We start from the raw sequence: 19,370 nt of genomic DNA on the forward strand, positions 1-19,370 counted from the left end.
TAACTGTTAGCTGATGAGGCACCAACTTGATACAGAAATTCCAAGCAAAATACAAAATATGTAGTACAAGACCATTCTGGCCTGTGAGTACAACAAATGGTTTCTAATGGTTGATGGCAGAAGCGGTTTGTGGATCATCAGTGTCTATGGGGCTCCAATTCCCACAGGAACAGCTGACCAGGTTAACTCCTATCTTCACGATGCTGCTATCACCGTTGCTTAGGTTCCGGGACTGTCGGCATGGTCACTCTTCTCCGAGCAAGAAAATCTGGCCAAGACAATAGCCAGGGACAAGCCAGTGAGTACTTTGAATGTACTCGCAAACATTATGAACACAGGCATAATATGACAATGGTGTGCTGAAGATATTATATGCTCATGATGTCAGTCACAAATGATAAATAAAACTCTGATGCGTACGAGCATGTTAATTATGAATATGTAATAACATACCAATATAAAACTTATGAAATAAACAACAAACATGCCACAGTTGGGCGTCTTAGCGACACCACATAAAGGGCTTTAAAAGAAATGCCACAGTCGGGCGTCTGAGCGACACCACATAAAGGGCTTTAAAAGAAATGCCTCAGTAGGGCGTCTGAGCGACACCACATAAAGGGCTTCAAAAGAAATGCCACAGTCGGGCGTCTGAACGACACCACATAAAGGGCTTTAAAAGAAATGCCTCAGTCGAGCGTCTGAGCGACACCATATAAAGGGCTTCAAAAGAAATGCCACAGTCAGGCGTCTGAGCGACACCACATAAAGGGCTTTAAAAGAAATGCCTCAGTCGGGCGTCTGAGCGACACCACATAAAGGGCTTCAAAAGAAATGCCACAGTCGGGCATCTGAGCGATACCACAAAAAGGGTTTTAAAAGAAATGCCTCAGTCGGGCGTCTGAGCGACACCACATAAAGGGCTTCAAAAGAAATGCCACAGTCGGGCGTCTAAGCGACACCACATAAAGGGCTTTAAAAGAATCAATCATAGGGAATATCCCGGAGGTAGAACCATCCCAGGGATACTTGATAATAACAATACTATCAAGAGTTAGTCAACAATAATAGTAATCATAATTATCACAAGTCACAAGTAGTAATTCCAGTTCTGGTTTAACAGTTTCACCTCCGAAGACCGACACTAAGACCGACGCTTGACCCATCCCGGACTGTAGTCCTTAACCATGGACATGGCTATTCGAATAGGTTTCATCTCTGCAGAGGGTATACTCTTTACCCACGAGTAATGGATTCCTTTAGTCCATCGGGACGAATTCCGTCTACGGTCTTTTTGTTGGAAACACACCTAACTTGCACACATCAGCTTAACTCACATGTGTCTGGAATCACCCACGACACCTGTCAAGCAAAACTTTAAGTGGGGAGGCTACAACCTCGACGTAACATGGGATCACAAAATTTATACCGGGCGCAAAACTGGGGAAGCTACCCCCTTCGGCTACAACTGAAACACCCATGCTCCCGGACCCGGTGGCATGACTACCGGATGCCTCCAGTATCTTCCACCATGGCCTCTTTGTACGGTGTGTGCTAGGAAAGGGGTTGACAACTTACTGAACCGTACCCTACTTATTGTAGAGACGAGTGGTAGTACGAAGCAATTATGGGGGTTACTGGCACAAGACTCGATCTATGGTCGACTCAGGAGGTTGTAATATTTCCTGCATGATTAGCATAACAATGCATATATTTCAAACGACAGATAGAAACATCACGCGACATATCCCTCATGCCATACCGGACACGACCGTCTCGATGGAGGATTAGGGACAAGACCGTGTCTACCCAAGACCGAGGCCTTCCCGGCTTCCCTTCCGGTATGCATGAAAGACGTATGACGGTGATTTCCATCACAAATCATGTCAACTCCATTAGCATAAACTCATTAATATGCACCCATGAATAGGATCACATCCTCACATAAAATGACGCATGTACGTGTCGGGGTGGTGTTGTCACCGAGTCAACAACACACAAAAAAAATTACACCAGGGTTCAGAATGCTTGCCTTCAGGTCATGGGAAAGAAGGGTGCATCCAAAACATCTTGAAATCTTCAAAAATCCTATTTAAAAGAATATATATGAATTAACACACAAAACAAATCAGCACAAAAAGTTGTTTTGAATTTTTTTCAAATAAATCTTAAAATAAACTAGACAATATTTGAGAGAGGTAGGAAAAAGAATTAATTCATTTGGAGTTGTATTTTAAAAGATACAGCCGGTCAAAGTTTTGTCAAAAAACTGTTATTTAAATAAAAACAGAAAAGAAAACGTTTCGAAATATACGTACACGTCGAAGGCGCATTTTGGAAATGCGCTTCCACTTATCCAGCGTGGACTGCGCCTGAGTCACTGACAGTGCGCCCGCCTGGCCCACTGGTCAGGTTTGACCAGTCCAACTCTCCCTCCGCTTCCTCTGCCCGAACGGCGGCGAGGCAATGGCGATCAGCGTCGGCGAACGGTGGCTCCTCGCGGGTTCCAGAAGGTCGAAGACCGGGGCTGTCCTACCGGTGGTCGCTGGGTCGGCGGGGACGGCGTGAGCTGCCGGCGGCGAGCTTCGGGGCGGAGGAGGCTTTGGGGACAAAGTGATTTTGGGGCCGCGGTGGTTCCCGATCAAAATCGAGCAGGGGACGGGCTCACGGGAGGAAAGAAAGGCTCCCGGTGGAGAGAGTGGAGAGGGGGAGGCCCTGGTGGCGCCGGAATGGCCGGGGCAGTGATGGCGGTTGGAGTTGCCGGAGAGGAAGAAGACGACTCCCTCCCTTCGATTGACGGCCAAGGGGGAACGAGCGGAATGGTGTGAGGCTGCCTGCGTGCGGGTTTGAGCTCGGGGGCCTCTTTTATAGCACATCCGAGTCGGTTTGCGGCGGCCGTGGATAAGCTTGCCGGCGACCGCCGTTCTGTACACCGGGCGCGGGCGGCACGTGGCGCCTCGCCGGCGGGCACGGGAGCTTCCACTGCTGCGTGCAGCGCGGTGGCCGGGCTTGCGGCGGGCGCGCGTGCTGGTGGTGCACGCTGGCCGTCCTCCAGTCGGGGCTCTCCTGTTCCCGCCCCTGGACAGCGGTGAGCGACACGGGATGGCTCTTCCAGTGAGTGCTCTTGGCTGCGGGTGCGGGCTGGCTTCGCGCTTCTGGTCGATGCTTGGGCGGGCTGCCGTTGGTGGCCTCGCGTCGAGCTGTGGCGGGCACCATGGTCAGGCGACATGGGGGTGTGTCCGGTGGGGAGTTCTCAGGAGGGATGGGAGGCCCCGATGGCCACCCGTCGCCGTTGCAGGGGTGCACCGGTCCGGATGCGTCCGCTCCTCCTCCCCCTTTTCTCTGCTGTGTGCTCTTTATTGGGGTTCTGGCGATGTTCGAGGTAGGGCAGTTGGTGGCATCTTCATAGGCGAGGGCTGTCAGTCAAGCCAAAGCCAAGGCCTTTGGGTGTTCACGGAGCTGCTTGGATGCTGGGCGGCGGCCCTGGCGGCAGGAGGCGCGATGTTTGTGGGCGGAGCGTGCGTCTTGGGTGCGGTCGGGCAGCCATGGCCACGTGGGTGGCATGGTTGGTGATGTTTGGCGAAGCTTGGTGGTTTGGTAGAGGGTTAACACCGGAGTCCATCACTTGCCCGGTCTTCTCTGGTCGACGGTGGCGGTGCCGCGGGCGTCGTTTCCTTCATGAAGGCTCTGTCGTGGTGTTCTCTTCTCTCCATGTTGCTCCGGGTGAAAACTTGATCTCCGAGATCGAGCGGTGGCAGCTTTCGGTATCGTGCCCTTCTTGAAGGCACCGCCTTGGATTCCATGCTTCGCCATTGTCCCGCTTCACTTCTTCTCGGTGGCTAGGTGTCGGAAGGTCCTCGTCGGCCCCAAGTGTTGTACTGTGCTTGGTGGTTGATTGGGTAGTGTTGCGGTGCATCGGCACCCTTGTATCTTGCCTTGGGTGTGTGTGGTGTGTGGGGGGTTGCGTGTTGTACCCGGATTTGTACTTCTAATCGGTGCTTTATATATAAAGTGGGGCGAAAGCCTTCTTTGGTAATAGATATACTATTTCACCGCTTGGGTTTGTTAGAGATGTCGAGGTCTTGCGTGGTAAGATCAAGTACGCTGCTAATTTTCTAGTTCTTGGCTCTCCACAAGATGATTTTTGTCCCACTATATTTGTTAGACCTTTCCTGAATGCAGTTAATGCTAAGATTGATTGCAATAGGGAAACAGTCATTGTTAATTTTGATGATGTGTCTCACGAGTTAAATTTTTCCAAATTTCATAGACAACCACATGTTAAAGAATTGCCTAGTAAATATGAGATAATTGGTCTTGTTTCTATTGTTGTACCTCCTACTGACCCGTTAGAACAATATATGCTAGATCATGAACATGGTATGCAAAAGAAAGAAAGAAATGAAATAGGTGAGATATTTCTTTAATCAAGCACCCATCCTTAAACATAATTTGCCTGTTGAAACGCTTGGAGGTCCTCCTCTACCTAAGGGTGATCCCATCTTTGAACTAAAGAAATTACCTGATACGTTGAAATGTGCTTATCTTGAAGAAAAGAAAATATATCATGTTATTATGAATGCTAACCTTTTAGAACATGAAGAAAAGAGATTACTTAAAACTCTGAGGAACCACTGTATTGCTATAAATATACTCTTGATGATCTTAAGGGCATTAGTCCTACTTTATGCCAACACAGGATTAATATGGAGCTGCCACCAAGCCAGTTGTTGATCATCAACGTCGTCTTAATCCTAAAATGAAGGATGCGGTAAGAACTGAAATATCAAATCTTCTAGAAGCAGGTATAATATATCCCATAGCTGATAGTAGATGGGTAAGTCATGTTCATTGTGTCCCTAAGAAAGGAGGCATCACCGTTGTTCCTGATGATAAAAATAAATTTATCCCACAAAGAACTGTAACTGGTTATATGATGATAATTGATTTCAGGAAATTAAATAAAGCTACTAGAAAAGATCATTACCCTTGCCTTTTATTGATCAAATGCTAGAAAGATTGTCTAAGCATTCACATTTTTTCTTTCTAGATTAGATCTTGGGTGTTTCGTAGGAATTTTTTGATTTTCATGCAATATTCCCCATCAGAACAATGATATCCAGAAGGCTATTAAGGAGAATAAATATTGTTTCATACGGCTACACCTACATAGGAGTGTGTAAAACATGGAGAAGTACAAGGTGGCAAAGAAGACTGCAGAGAGAGATCTGAAAAGCAAGGGGTCGGGCGTATGAGGACCTCTACCAGTGTTTAAACACAAGGGAAGTCGGAAGAGGCATCTATAAGATGTCCAAGATCATAGAGAGGAAGAAGATGGATGTCAACCAAGTTAAATGCATCAAGGATGGAGCAGACCAATTTCAGATGAAGGACGCAAAGATCAAGAATAGATGATGGGAGTAATTTGACAAACTATTAAATGGAGAAAATGAGAGCCCTGCCATCGAGCTGGTTGCCTCCTTGATAATATCAATAGATGTTTTGTGCGATGAATCCAAGAGATTGAGGTCAGTGAGGCTTTAAAAATGATGAAAGGAGACAAGGCCATGTGCCCTAATTGTATCCCCATTGAGGTGGGAGATGCCTCAGAGACACAACGATAGTATGGGTAACTAAGTTTTTCAACCTTATTTTTCGGTCAAACAAAATGGACGAAGAATGTAGGCAGAGTATATTAGAACCAACTTCAATAATAAGGGGGGGGTTCAAAGTTGTACTAATTACTGTGAAATTAAGCTGATGAGGCATACAATGAATCTACGGGAGAGAGTCATTGAGTACCACTTAAGAAGAATGACAAGCATGCCCAAAAATTAAATTTGGTTTCATATCTAGGAGATCGACCATGGAAGGTATTTTCTTGGTATGACAACAGAGATAAAAGGAGCAAAAGAAGGACCTGCATATGGTGTTCATTGTCTTGGAGAAGGCCTATGATAAGATACCATATGTTATCATCTGGTGGGCCTTGGAGGAGCACAAAGTCCCAATAAAGTAAATTACTCTCATAAATGACGTGTACAATAGTGCCATGGCAAGTGTTTGAACAAATGATGGTGACATTGATGACTTTATAATTAAAATATGAGTGCACCAAGGGTCAGCATTTAGCCTTTATTTTTTCACTTTAGTAATGTATAAGGTCACAAGGATATACAATGAGATATCCCATGTTGTATGCTCTATGTAGATGATGTTGTGCTAGTTGACGATAGTGGGCGGCGGTTAATTTAAAGTTAGAGTTGTGGAGAAAGACTTTGGAATAGAAAAGGTTTGAGATTTAATAGAACTAAAATTGAGTACATGAGGTACGATTTTTTTATTACTAGGCATGGAGGGATGAGGAGATTAGACTTGGTGGGCAAGATAGCTATTGATATTTGAGGGTCAATGTTGTAGAAAGACGGTGGTATCGATGAAAATGTGAGCCATCGAATCAAAGATGGATTGATGAAACGACGCCAAGCTTGTGGCATCCTTTGTGACAAGAGAGTACCACAAAAATTAAAAGGCAGGTGCTATAAGTTAGTGATTCGACCTATGATATTGTATGGCTTAAAATGTTGGCCAAGTAAAAGGCGGTATGTCCAATAGTTAGGCGTAGCAGAGATCCACATGCTAAGATGGATATGTGGCCACAAAAGAAATTATCAATTCTGAAATGATGATATACGTGATAGAATGCTGTAGCACCAATCGAAGAGAACCTTGTGTCAATATTGTCCGAGATGGTTTGCACATATACAACACAACCCTTCAAAAGCGCTAGTGCATAGCAGAAGGATAAAAAATGTTGATAATGTAAAAAGAGTCCAGAGTACACCAAACTTGACATGTGAAGGGTGAGTAAGGAAAAACTTGAATAACTAGAGTGTCACCAAATAACTAGACATGGACAGGGGTGAATGGAAGTTAGCTATCCGTGTGTCAAAACCATGACTAGGATTCGAGATCTTATGGTTTCAACTCTGGACTGCCCCAACCTATTTTGTGAGTGAAAGATCTGTGGTCATTGTTGTATTATTTCAGTGATATGTGACACACCCCTTGGTAGTGAAATGCCTATGATAACTTCATAAATTTCAAGACCCACCATTTTTCAACAATAACAAAAATACGAGAAGCTAGTGTTTTCGTCCAAAACAATTGTATTTTGGTGCCCCATTTATCCACTCAGATCCTAAGAATATCGACCCAGAGTGTAATTAGACTTACCTTTGACCGTTGTTTGGAGCACCTCATAGAAAAGTGCGGTCGAAGTCGCACTGATTTATGGTGAATCGGCATTATGTAAGTAAATAGCTCCTCGCTTTAAAGCGAGAACAGACACACCAAGCGAGATGGGCATGTCTATTTATAGTTTTGCATTGAGATAGTCGGAGATTTATATCTAAACTTGTACTCCCTCCGTTCCTAAATATAAGTCTTTGTAGAGATTTCACTATAGACCACATACGGATGTATCTAGATGCATTTTAGAGTATAGATTCACTCATTTTGCTTTGTATGTGGTTCATAGTGAAATATCTTCAAAGACTTATATTTAGGAACGGAGGGAGTATATATTAGCTTGATTACCATTTTAAGTGAACGCTTCATATTATTCTTTATTAAGAGTGGATAATCAACACTCTTTAATGGTATCCCCTATTTACAAAAATCATCCAAAGAAGCATAGTGGACATTAACATTTTCAAATTTGCGAGCGATGTTGAAAGCTCAGACAATTTCTGAAAACCCGTTAACTTTTTTCGAAAAAGGAAACATACTTTGATTTATCGAACACTTTTTCTAAAACTATGAACATTTTTTGAAAACACAAACATGTTTCTCAATTCCAAATGATATTTAAATTTTATGAACATTTTATGAAAAATACGGCTTTCTAAAATCCTGAATTTTTTGAAAGCAAGAACATTTCTTGAAACATGAACAATTTTTCAATACAATGAACACTTATTAGAAAACACAAACAAATTTTGAAAGAGTGAACATTATTTTGAAAAACCTTTTTTCTAAACTTGTGAACAAAATATAAAATGGAAAAATGAATGAGAAATAAAAAAAATAACTGACCAGGAATATTGGCTGAACCTGCTAAAAGGTTTCCCAAACTGATAACACCCAGGCAGAATCGTCTAGAAGATTCCTAAAAGTGGCAAAAGCCCAGGCTCAAACCGGGAAGTTCCAAAACCGGAACCAACGTGCAATTTTTGCTAGCGTTAAATGGGCTGGCAAATAGGCGGCTGCGTCAAATAAGAAACACACTATATAGCAGGAGCAACTAAGGTACCCTTTCGCAAGGGTTACTTTTAGTGCACGTGCTTGGTGCTCTCTTAGGATTTTTTTTCTGTATGCATTTTCAGGTTTTAGATGTTTTTTTTTGTTTTTTTGCTTTTCGGGTTTTGCCTAGTTTTCCCTAGGTTTTCGAGAATTTTTTTTTGCTTTTCTGAGAGGGACAAATTTGCTTCCGCGAGAGACACATAAAATTGTGTTTGTTTGCTTTCACGAGTGGCATCGATTTGCTTCTTGTGGAGGCACAGATTATTTTCGTGAGAGGCACAACACTGCCTCTTGAAAAAGGAAAATAATGCATTTATGTTGCTTCGTAGGTGGCATAGATTTGCATCTCGTGGAGGCATAGGTTTGCTTTCGCAAGAGACATAACTGTGCCTTTCAGAAATGATGGAAAACATGTTGTTTTTGCTTCCATGAGAAGCATACATTTGCTTCTCGTGGACACACATGATTGTTTTCGCGAGAGGCACAACTGTGCTCTCAGAAAGGAAAAAAATGTGAAGTAAACAACTGTGTTTCGGCTCATTTTCCCCGGTTTTTCTTTTTCGTGAAAAATGTTCGTTAAAATCTATTAATATGGGATATGGTTTCGAGGATCTCGATGCGAGAAATCCAATGGTGAAAACAGTTCGGGATTTCGGCGCATGGTATAAGAGACAAAACACTTTGAATAAACGAATTTAGAAAAAAAGAAGAAACTCCCACGTTGCAACAAATGACACACATACAGTGCACTATTTGTCGCAACCTAAGAAGATGGGAGTGGCCTTTGTAAGAGGGGTACCGCTTAATTAGTAATTTTGCTATATAGCGCTTCTTGCAAGAATATGAGCGCATCACCCACGTCGTTCTTGGTGGGCCGACTAGGAGGCTCCGCACGCTCGTTGTTCGCCTCACTGGGACAGCTCGTTCAATTGTTTTTCTTACTCTTTATTTTTGGCTAAGGGGAAATAAACTTTTTTGAGGGGTTAAGGGAAAATAAACTAATTCCTCCCAAAAATCCAACTCCGTGCCCAGGCTCATCTGCTCCCGGTCAGAAAAAAAATCAAAACAAATACTAGAAATTTTTTAAAAAATCACATTTTTTTGTGTGGTAGGTAATTTGATGCGTGAGGTCTGCTCCAAATGTCAACTCATTTGGACATCTGTGCAGCTCTCGGCAAAAAAAAAACAAATCAGGACAAAACAGTGCATGAACAGTAAACTTTTTTGCAGACCCTGGTTTTGTCTTTTTTGCTGAGAGCTACTCAAATATCCAAATGAGATCAAATTTGCAGTAGACCTCACGCTTCAAATTATCTACCACACAAAAAATATTGGATTTGTTTTGAATTTTTTTGTATTTTTTTTGATTTTTTTCGTCAACGCGGGTGCAGCTGAGCTCGGGAGCAGAAACACCGCACTCAATTCCTCCTATCTATATTACTTGTGGGCTGTGTCTGATTTAATATAACTTTAGTTCCATCTTTTTCGTGTTGATGATAAAAAATGTTCCTGGATTCTAAAAAATGGTTGTGCTTAATTGTGTTTTGTGCATTTAGGAAATGTTCACAAATTCAAAAAAGGTTTGTGTATTAAAAAATGGTTAACATATTGGAATAATTATGAACTCAAAAATATTTGTGTATGTAGAAAATTATTCGCAAAATTCATAAATGTTCAAGAATTCAAAAATAAATATTTGAAACTAAAAAATAATCAAACCCTTAAAAATGTTCATGCATACTATCTCTTTCAATAAAGTTCACGAATTTAAAAACTTAATGAATTTTTAATAATGCCACGAATTAAAAATGGAAAAATAAAATAAATAAACAACAAGAAAAAAAATAGAAAGAAAACCGGAAAATCTTTCGAAGCCATGGGGAAAGTTCAAAAAATAGGAGCCCAACAGTTTGTTGACCGCACCTATACTAGCCCGATGGGCCGGCTCACAACCGTGCTAGTGAGCTATTTACCCTCGGGGGTTACATATCATTTGTGAGTGCTAGTTATTCTTAAAAAATAATTAGTGCGAGTTTAGGTGGATTTTTTGAAGAGTACACCCAAACGTATCATATTTTAATAAATGCCAGAAATAAATAAATTATAAGAAGACTATCCTTGTTGCGAGTACAGTGGACACTCCACTCCACACCGAGGCAAGTTCGAAGACAAGCCAACACACACCAGGGCAGTCCGATGACAAGCTACCACACCACTACAACCATAACACAAGGGGCCAATCCTAAACTGAATTACAAAGCCGTGTCTCGACCAACACTTGCCGCCTTCGAAGATAACACACCCACTTGGACTACACTTGCCGATGCACCATCCACCCATGAAAATGCCTAAAAGAGATTGGCGAGTCGGTGGCGGGACTTGGACGGTCACGAGAAAGGCATCGTCTTGGACACGCCAATTATGCCGTACATAACGCCCTTGAAGATCGACTTGACAGCAACAAGCACGAAAGGAACGCAACACATGACCTCTGGATCGTGTCTCCGTACACGATGCTCTCAACAGAGTAACGATGCTGAGAGCGGCCGGAACCGAACCTAGTCGCAAAATTTTAACAAAATGAGAATACAAACATACAGACACATATGAAATGCGAGTAATACCGTGAGGTTACACATCGATCAAACACAAATATCCCAAGCAAAACCGGTATATCTCAAGCACGTAGTAATTGATCTCTAGCTAGAAAGTACTTTTATGCACACTGATAGTACCACAACCCGGAGATTTTGCAAAAAAAGAAAAAGAAGAGGTACTACACACGGAGAGCATCCGATGAGCTAGGAGCTAGCTGTAGTCTGAACTCCAGAGCGGCCTGAACCACATGGAGTGGACGCAGGGCTGGAAAGTCACCATCACCAGCAGCACCGCCACCATCGCCGCCACGCCCCACGGTGACGCCCCCGACGACTGCGACGAGGCCGCGGCCGGCTGGGCGTTCACGGCGTGGCGTCGGAGCGCCCAGCGGGTGCGGCGGCGCCAGTACCCGAGCGCGGCGAAGAGGAGGAAGGCGGCCATGGCGGCGAGCGGCGCGGCGAAGACCCGCGCGCCGATCTCGGCGGCGCGCTCGACGGCCCGGTAGTCGACGTAGGAGGAGGTGGCCAGGAAGGAGACCACGATGGCGAAGAAGGCCAGCAGGCGCCACGGCGGCAGCGTCGCCGATGACAGCGCCCGCGCCGCCCAGCCGTGCCTCCAGCCCCGCCGCGAGTGCTGCGCCCACGACGACATCGCGCAAGCTTAGCTTAAGCTGCTGCCGCACCGGCTCTATCCAGCTGAGCTGTAGGCGCGTGCAGAGTGGTGGTATATATTATTGGAGTGGAAGGAAGGAAGCAGATGCCAAATGCTTGTGGGTGGAAGAAAGGAAAGGCGGGAGAGGAGCCGTGATGGGTCAGAGCTCAGAGGTGGGCGCGCCGGAATATATGCTGCCTGTTGAAAGAGCTAGCTTAGCTATAAATCAAAGGAGGATTAGATGAGAGAATCAATTGGTCATAGGTGGTGCGCACTGATTAAAGATGGAGAAATTCCTTCCACCTCGCCACTATAGAGCTAGCTAGCCTCTAAATCATTTTTCTGGCCAAACAAAAGCTTCCGAATAATTTGTTGGGTTGGATTATGGGAGTGGTTGCTTCTACGTGGACTTGGAAATTATTATTTCTAAGTCCAAAGCTGATTATCAAGCGTTGAGTTTATCCAACCGGTCGTGTTAGTTGCACATTTTAGGAGTGTGCATAATTTTCTTTCAACTCTGAAAATATATGTATAAGTTGATCAATTTAGATATAACTGTTTTTTCAGGCCGATAAATGTGACCTTAATAGTTTTCTTCTTGAAGTAAAGTGTAGCATTGAGAATCCACTGGCACCCGTGGGGATGGTTTCATTTTCAGCAATGCCGCTTGTGGACAGGGCAGTGCTCTCTTTTCTTTTTTTGATCCTTGACCGTAGAACAATCGTTCTACGGTATTTTCCTTAATGAATAATAAATGGTACAAATTACAGGTAAAAAGTAAAATGAAGATAAAGGTAAAAATCAACCAATGCCAGCTCTAGGGAACATCACGATAATCATATTACAGAAATTGTTCCGACCCAGACTTGAGCTGTTCTGCTTTGCCTTCTTTTGCCCTGAGCTGTGCTTCCCATAATCGTTCCTCCAGATAGAACTTCCAGATGCCTAAATGTGATGCTGCTGCTCTGAAGGTTTTGTCATTCCGGACAGACCAAATGCTGCAACAGCCCAGCAGGATGATGTCCAATGCTATGCCTTTAGGTAAATGACTTGTAGTGAGAACAATTGCATCAAATGTTGAAATACCTCTGTTTCTCTCAGGGACAATGGAATCCCAACATGAGAGCGCGAATGAGCAGTCCCAAAACAGATGTATCAATGTTTCTTCCACTCCTTCAGAGCATAGGACACAACTATAGTCTGGCAGATGCATCTTCCTTCTAGATAACATGTTTCTGGTGTTTATCCTGTCATGTAGAAGAAACCAGGATATAAATCTTATACCTCAGTCTGCATGAGGTTTTCCAAAGATTTTTAAATATGGCATGCGTTGGACCATTTCCCATGATTCTCTTGTACATCTGCATCGATTAGTACTGGTTGGTTGGCCAATAATATCTCCAAACATCTCTATTGTCTGAGATCTCCCTGTTATCAATCAATTCTTTCACCATGTTGAATTGCTGGAAGGCTTGTAGTGGGGGAGTGCTCTCTTCAACCCCATAGCAAAAACAAACCTCACTACTGTTTTTGGCCTCTCCTGTCCGCCCCTCTCCGCAATCCAGTCACCTCTCATCTTGAAGGATAACTGTGTATTCTAAATTCAGAAATAATTTGCTACCCATGGAGAGAAAATCTGTTAGGTGAGCATTTTGTGTATTCTAAATTCTAAATTATTTTGGACCATGAAAAATAACTCTATAACAAAAAAATATCGTGACTTTGGACCAGCTAGGCGAGCAAAAAGGCACTTGTGCCAAAAAGGCAAGGGAAAAGACTGAGAGAAGTGAGAAAATGCCTTTCTGCGCAACGAAAAGGCACTTGTGTCAAAAACGTAATAAAACTGACAAAGAATAGTGAAAAAGTCATTTCTATACAATAAAAATGCACTTATTCCAATGCCAAAAGAAACCCGACATCTCATATATCAAAAAGGCACTTATGCCAAAGGGTGTGTAGCTACCACCATGTGTGCCTAGCTGCCACCATTCTAAATTATCATGCATGTTACAAATGCACAATTTCGATAAATATAGTGGACGTCTTTAAAGAGCGGAATGGTTTTCGAGATAAATTTCTTGTTAATATCTCGTACACTTTAGAATTCACAATTCACTTGTACCTAATTAACTTGACAGTCTTGTACTCTAGAATCCTCCACTATATTCTTTCTTTATTCATACTCTAAATCGCCCTTTGATATCAAGTTCCGTAGATATTCAAGAGATTATGTACAAATACACATATAAATGCACATTAGCAAAACAATGGACATAAAAATAATTTGTCGATAGATGTGATACAACACAATTCGTGCTATTGCCACAAAAGTTTTCCTTGAATAACTAAAACATAAAAAGTTAACACAACAAATAAACAAAAGTATGGTCCTACTTTAATATTTGCAGTGAATCATACTAGAGATGTATGAAAAATTCAGGTAAGGTAAGTACGCATTGTTTACCTATACTTGAAAATAATATTTTAGTTGTTATAAGAGACATGTATCGATGCAAAACAAAAATATAAATTTGGTTGGGAGATCAATCATCATGAGATAAAAAAGTTTAGTATAAATACATTAGTATGTTGAAAGTCACTGCTAAACTCTATAAGCTCAGGTTGCGCGTTAGTGTTAGACTTAGACTAGGTCGTCCACGATTTCTAAAAGCATATGTGTCAATTAAAAAATACTTTATGCCAATAAACAGAAAACATAGCTCGAGACATGACCAAAAGCTTATTAGAATGGTTCAAAACTCATGACTCACTTCCATATGTAGGCATTAGTAGGAATGGCGGAAATCAGAAAATAAAAACTCGTAAGATAAAGTAAGATCAAAAGCATCCAAGAGACGACTTGGGAAGACATGTGGGTCCAACATGCCACATATTATCTTTTATCCTAATTTCAAGCTTATTTTTTTCCAATTTTTTTAACATGTTTTCCTTTATTTTCATCCATCTCGAAAAGTCTTTTTATGCGCTTTACTTTATTCTATAGTGTTGACAACTTTCCGGTATAATCTCTGCAAAGTTGTAAGTAAAAGTCTGTAGAAGTTAAAATAGTGAATATGAGTTTTAAATAAACATTGTGTTTTTAGAAATAGTGATATAAAATAGATGCATTAATGGACATGGCGGTAGCACTTATAGAAAGATAAGATAACAAAGAAATATGGATACATTTTAAACTAATTATAGGGCAAGGTTTTCGTCTTCCATATCCTATCTTTTCGATGGAGAAGTATAGGTGGATTCTCTTAGGTTAAACCACACACCTGCAACATTTGTGCAATTATAGTGACAATTCATATAGATCCACATTGTCTTATAATCTAAGACGATAGATGGTCACTCGTTATCTCTGCCAAAGACAAAATTAATGTGTGAGCGAGTAAACGTATACATCGAGGCTTGTGGTGCACCTCGTGCACCCAAATACCATTGTGCCTTCGGAAACGTTTGATTTTTAAGCACATTCAGACAATACCAATAGCTGTCACAAAATTTCAAATCAAAATTAAAATGTAGTTTCAGATATAATTTGTTATCGATGAAGGTACGGGCCGAATCATAAGCCAACTAATATTATCCACTATTTGGTGTTAATTTTTCCAATAGAAATATTGTACGATAGACCCATACACTACGAATGTGAGCATGATTATCTGAACTCTCATGGGTAGAGTGATGCCCCCACAACTCGAGCACCGCATCAAGAGGTGGTTCTCATTCGGCGTTGAATTTGTCCACTGTCACGATCGAATACAAAACCATAAATATTAGATATTTAACGCTTAATACCGTGGTTTGGAAGTTGCAGAGTTGGACCTTAATGAGCAGAGCATGCAACCGAGGTTGTGCTTAAGAGGCCATGCCTGCTCAGGGCACAAGTATTGGCCGGGCCTTGCGTCATTGTTGCTCTAGTGAACAGATGAAAAATAGTGTGCAAGTTCAGTCTAAGAAAAAAATATTAATTCTCAAAAGGGAAAGTAAAAGCTGGCAACTCCTTGCTCAAAAAACATAATGCCAACTTCTTGATAGATTTCAAAATGTTCATCAAATTCGAAAATAATTTATTGATTTTCAAAAATATTAATGCAAAAACAATGTTCACGAATTTTGAGAATTGTGAATTTATAATTTTTTTCACAAATTTTAAAATGTTCGTAAAGTATAATCATGATTTTAAAAAATATTCATGATTTTTAGAAAATATTCATGAATTGAAAAAACTGTTCACAAATTTTGAAATTACTCATCAAACTAAAAAAGGCAACACAAAAAATAAAACAGAAAAAAATACAAAAAGAAAAAGATGAAAGAAAACAATAAAACCCGTGAGAAAGCCATGTGGAGAAACGATAAAAAACCCAGAGGAGAATGACTGTCAAAAGTGGAAAACTGGTCGAAAGAAGTAAAAATCGGCTTTAGGAATGCATACTGAGCTGGTCATTGTTGCCTCACGGGCTCATTATAGCTTAAATATGTCTGAATGGGCGTAGAATATTTGAATTATCTTGCAAGATCGGCCACGCGAGGTTCAAGTGCGGTGAGGGGTGTGGATGGCCAGTGGCTCGGCGATGTTCGTCATAGGGGAGAGGTTGTGTATGCACCGAGAGATCTCAATGGGACTATGCGAAAATGCTAAACCTACGAATAGCCTATGTAAGGTTACGAAACCTGCCAAACTAATCTAAACATCCCCCTTGATTTTCAAGGGAGGGGGGGGGGGGGGGGGGCTCATCTTTTCCTAAAAGCCAATCCTAATCTTCCACGTTAGCTATTACGTAAACATACGTAGGTTCCTTACATAAGTCTAGCATTGCCGGGTAAATTGCCGGGTACTATGTATGGTGTCGTGGAGTGCACGAGGGACCTCGACACCGGGGAGTGCTACCGGTGCCTGCAGTTGTTGGTACCAAAGTTGCAGACGTACTGCTTATTGGGATATCAGATGGCGCAGAACTTCAACTGCCAACTTCGGGTTCAACTCTATACCTACCATGACCAATCTCCTCGCTCGGTGAGTAACTTAATCAGGGCATCAACATATACCCTCAACCTCCATATATTTTTTGCCGTGAAGAAATCTCTGCGGCGCCGGGGTGTTTGAAACTTTGATGACTGAAAAACAAAGCTTTCCCAAACCCCCACCTCTCGTTTAGCTTTCAGTGTTCCCTTTTTGTCTCTGCATAGCTCTCCTATTTTTCTCTACTTACTTAAATTAAGTATCCCCTCTTTCGACCTTTCTTTCGTGCAACCTCCCTTGCGTACGTGCTCCCCTCCCCATTTTGAATATTCCTGACCAATTTCTGATTTTTCTCCCATTGTTTTTCCTTGAAATTGCCTCCATTGGCCCTCATTTTTCTTGGCTTACCAATTATTTGTTTTTTCTTTAGTAAGCCATGCAAATTAAATCGCGGAAGTTTATTTTTGGTATTAATAATAATAAAATGACGGATAAATCATGATGTTTGAGGACAGAAAGTCACTATTATTTATGCACCCATTGCAATGCACGTGCAATCCTTTAGTTTGAAAATAAATGACAAATCTCCTGCCGTTTCGCTAAAATTGTCCTTGACCAAACTTTCAATATGTGGCTAACCGATGCATGAGAACCAGCAGTTTGCAGTGGGATGTAGTGTCTCAAGAACGATTGAATTCCATTCCAATTTTCGTTTTCTAATCCTTCGCATCTACTCCTGCTCCCGCATACACTAGCGCTGGTTCACACGTCAAGTAACGCCGGGTATTTCTCATTTTTGTTTTTTAAGGTTTGTTTGCCTTTTTGGTTCTTTTTTTTTCACTAATTTTGTTTCACTTTTTTTCTTGGGTAAAAGATGTTTACACATAAAAAATTGAAATAGCATTTTTAATCAAATTGGCAAAGTAAAGCAGGATGTTTTAGACATTCAAGGTAAATGAGCCTTTTGGGGCAAATCAGAATGTAAAGTGAGGCATTTTATCAAACGACCCCTCTAATTAAGAGCATCTCCAGCCGTCCCCCCCCCCACCCCCCCAAAGGGGCTCGAAAATTCGCCGCCTGGGGGCGACCCAGCGAAAAAATCGGCCTGGACCGATTGGGTTCCTAGCTGCCGGCCCAGAAGTTTTTTTTTAATCTTTTTTAAACATACATTCGGCTAAAATTCGGCAAACAAGCATAAACTTCGGCAAAATATAGCAAACTTAAAATAAACATCGGCGCAACAGGTTCTTACGTAGGAAACTTTAAAAAAACCTAGTCTATAGGAAGAACGCGCTGAGCGCGGAGAAGTCCTCATCGCCGTCGCCGTTGCCATTGGCATCATCCTTCTCCTCCTTGATGCGGCCGCTGCCGCCCCTGCTGGACCCCTTCCCATCGTCGCCCTGGCGGACCGGTGACGGCGCGTCGTCGTCGTCGTCGTCGAGGACGATGACTCCTCCCTCGTCGCGGCCCTGTCGCGGAGCAGAGAACTGCTCTAGGGCGCGGACTTGGCGCTCTAGCTTCGTCTGCGCCCAGTCCTCGCGCCCCCACTTCAATGCCGCCTCCTTGGAGTGGCCCGGCTCCGTCTTGACCGCGGCGAGCCCCGACTCCGTCTTCACCGCGGCAAGCCCGGGCTCCGTCTTCGGCTTGACGAAGAGAGGAGGGGCCGAGGAGGAGGCGCGCCCGCCATCGCTGATGATGATGCTGGCGCTGCGTGTTCGTCGGCCGAGCGACATCTCGCCGGGCTCGGCCTTGACGCTGAGCAGTGCCGGCAACCCCGACGAGGAGGAACGGGAGGAGGAGGAGGAGGAAGAGGACGCCACCCTCCTCGGCATCCACTGGCCGCCGATCCGGGCCGAGGCGGGAGGGTAGATCAGGGGCGGGTTGTTGCTGCCCTCGAGGTGCCCGAGGACGGCGTCAAGCGAGGGCCGAGGGCGCCCCACCACAGGCGGCACCCCTCGCTGTTCAGCCTGCCCCTGACCACCGGCGCCCCATTGGTGGAGGCGATCCGCTGCGCCTGCCGGTGTTGGAAGTACACCGCCCATGCCTCATGGTTGTCGGTGGCGTACTGCGGGAGGGCCCGCTGCTCGTCCGTGAGCGACGCCCGAACGCGGTCGACCTCGGCGGCGAAGATGTCGGGATGCGCATCGACGTCGGGCACCGGGAGGATGGGGACGCCACCGGCGCTGAGCCTCCAACCCGACAGCCTAGCGCGCATGTCGGGAGGCGCCGGGATGTTCGCCTCGAAGAGCAGCCAGGCCTCCCAGCCGTGGAGGGTGCGTCGGCCAAAGCCGTTTGCCACCGCCCCATCGCCGGGGAACCGCTCGACCATTGTCTCAGGTAGGAGGGCTCGGGGGAGAGAGGGGGAAGAGAGGCGAAGGTCGGCGGCGATGCGCGGGGAGAGGCAGAGAGCTCGGCGACGGGGCTGTGGGCGGGGCAGGGCTGTGCATGTAAGTGTGAAGGTAATGATAGGGGAGAAGTAAGGAACGAAAGCCAAGTCATAGCTTGACACACATGGATGGTCGTGCAGGGGCTGAAGTACCACATTACTTGTAGCTGCTAGGATCATGAAAAGGTGGAGGTGACAACACATGAGTGACATCAATGATAGTACTATGGGCACCTAGTCTCGAGTTCTGAGATGAAAGCCTTGATCTGACCCGAGTTGGTTATATCTGACATATACAAGTGTCATCCCCTGTTGATTGTCAATATGATTAACCCAAGCACTATTCCTCAAGGCCTTGTCCACCATGGATACTTTCCTCTAGGAAATCTCATAAGTTTTTGGTGCAATGTCTTTTGGCGGCATCTCCTCTAGCCATGATGATTTCCAAAATTTTGC

General features: G+C 43.7%; 1 protein-coding gene across 1 annotated transcript; it reads right to left on the minus strand.

Moving 5' to 3' along the window:
• Positions 1-10,691: 10,691 nt before the first annotated feature.
• On the minus strand, positions 10,692-11,720 carry LOC123117874 (uncharacterized). Its single transcript, XM_044538538.1, has 2 exons — positions 11,089-11,720; positions 10,692-10,862 (listed from the first exon to the last, which is right to left on the minus strand). Exon 1 carries the CDS (start codon positions 11,551-11,553, stop codon positions 11,113-11,115), a length of 441 nt encoding a protein of 146 aa, XP_044394473.1. The 5' UTR covers positions 11,554-11,720; the 3' UTR covers positions 10,692-10,862; positions 11,089-11,112.
• Between the last annotated feature and the right edge of the window lie 7,650 nt (positions 11,721-19,370).

Source organism: Triticum aestivum, chromosome 5B, assembly GCF_018294505.1.
Source record: "Triticum aestivum cultivar Chinese Spring chromosome 5B, IWGSC CS RefSeq v2.1, whole genome shotgun sequence".
Classification (NCBI taxonomy): domain Eukaryota; kingdom Viridiplantae; phylum Streptophyta; class Magnoliopsida; order Poales; family Poaceae; genus Triticum; species Triticum aestivum.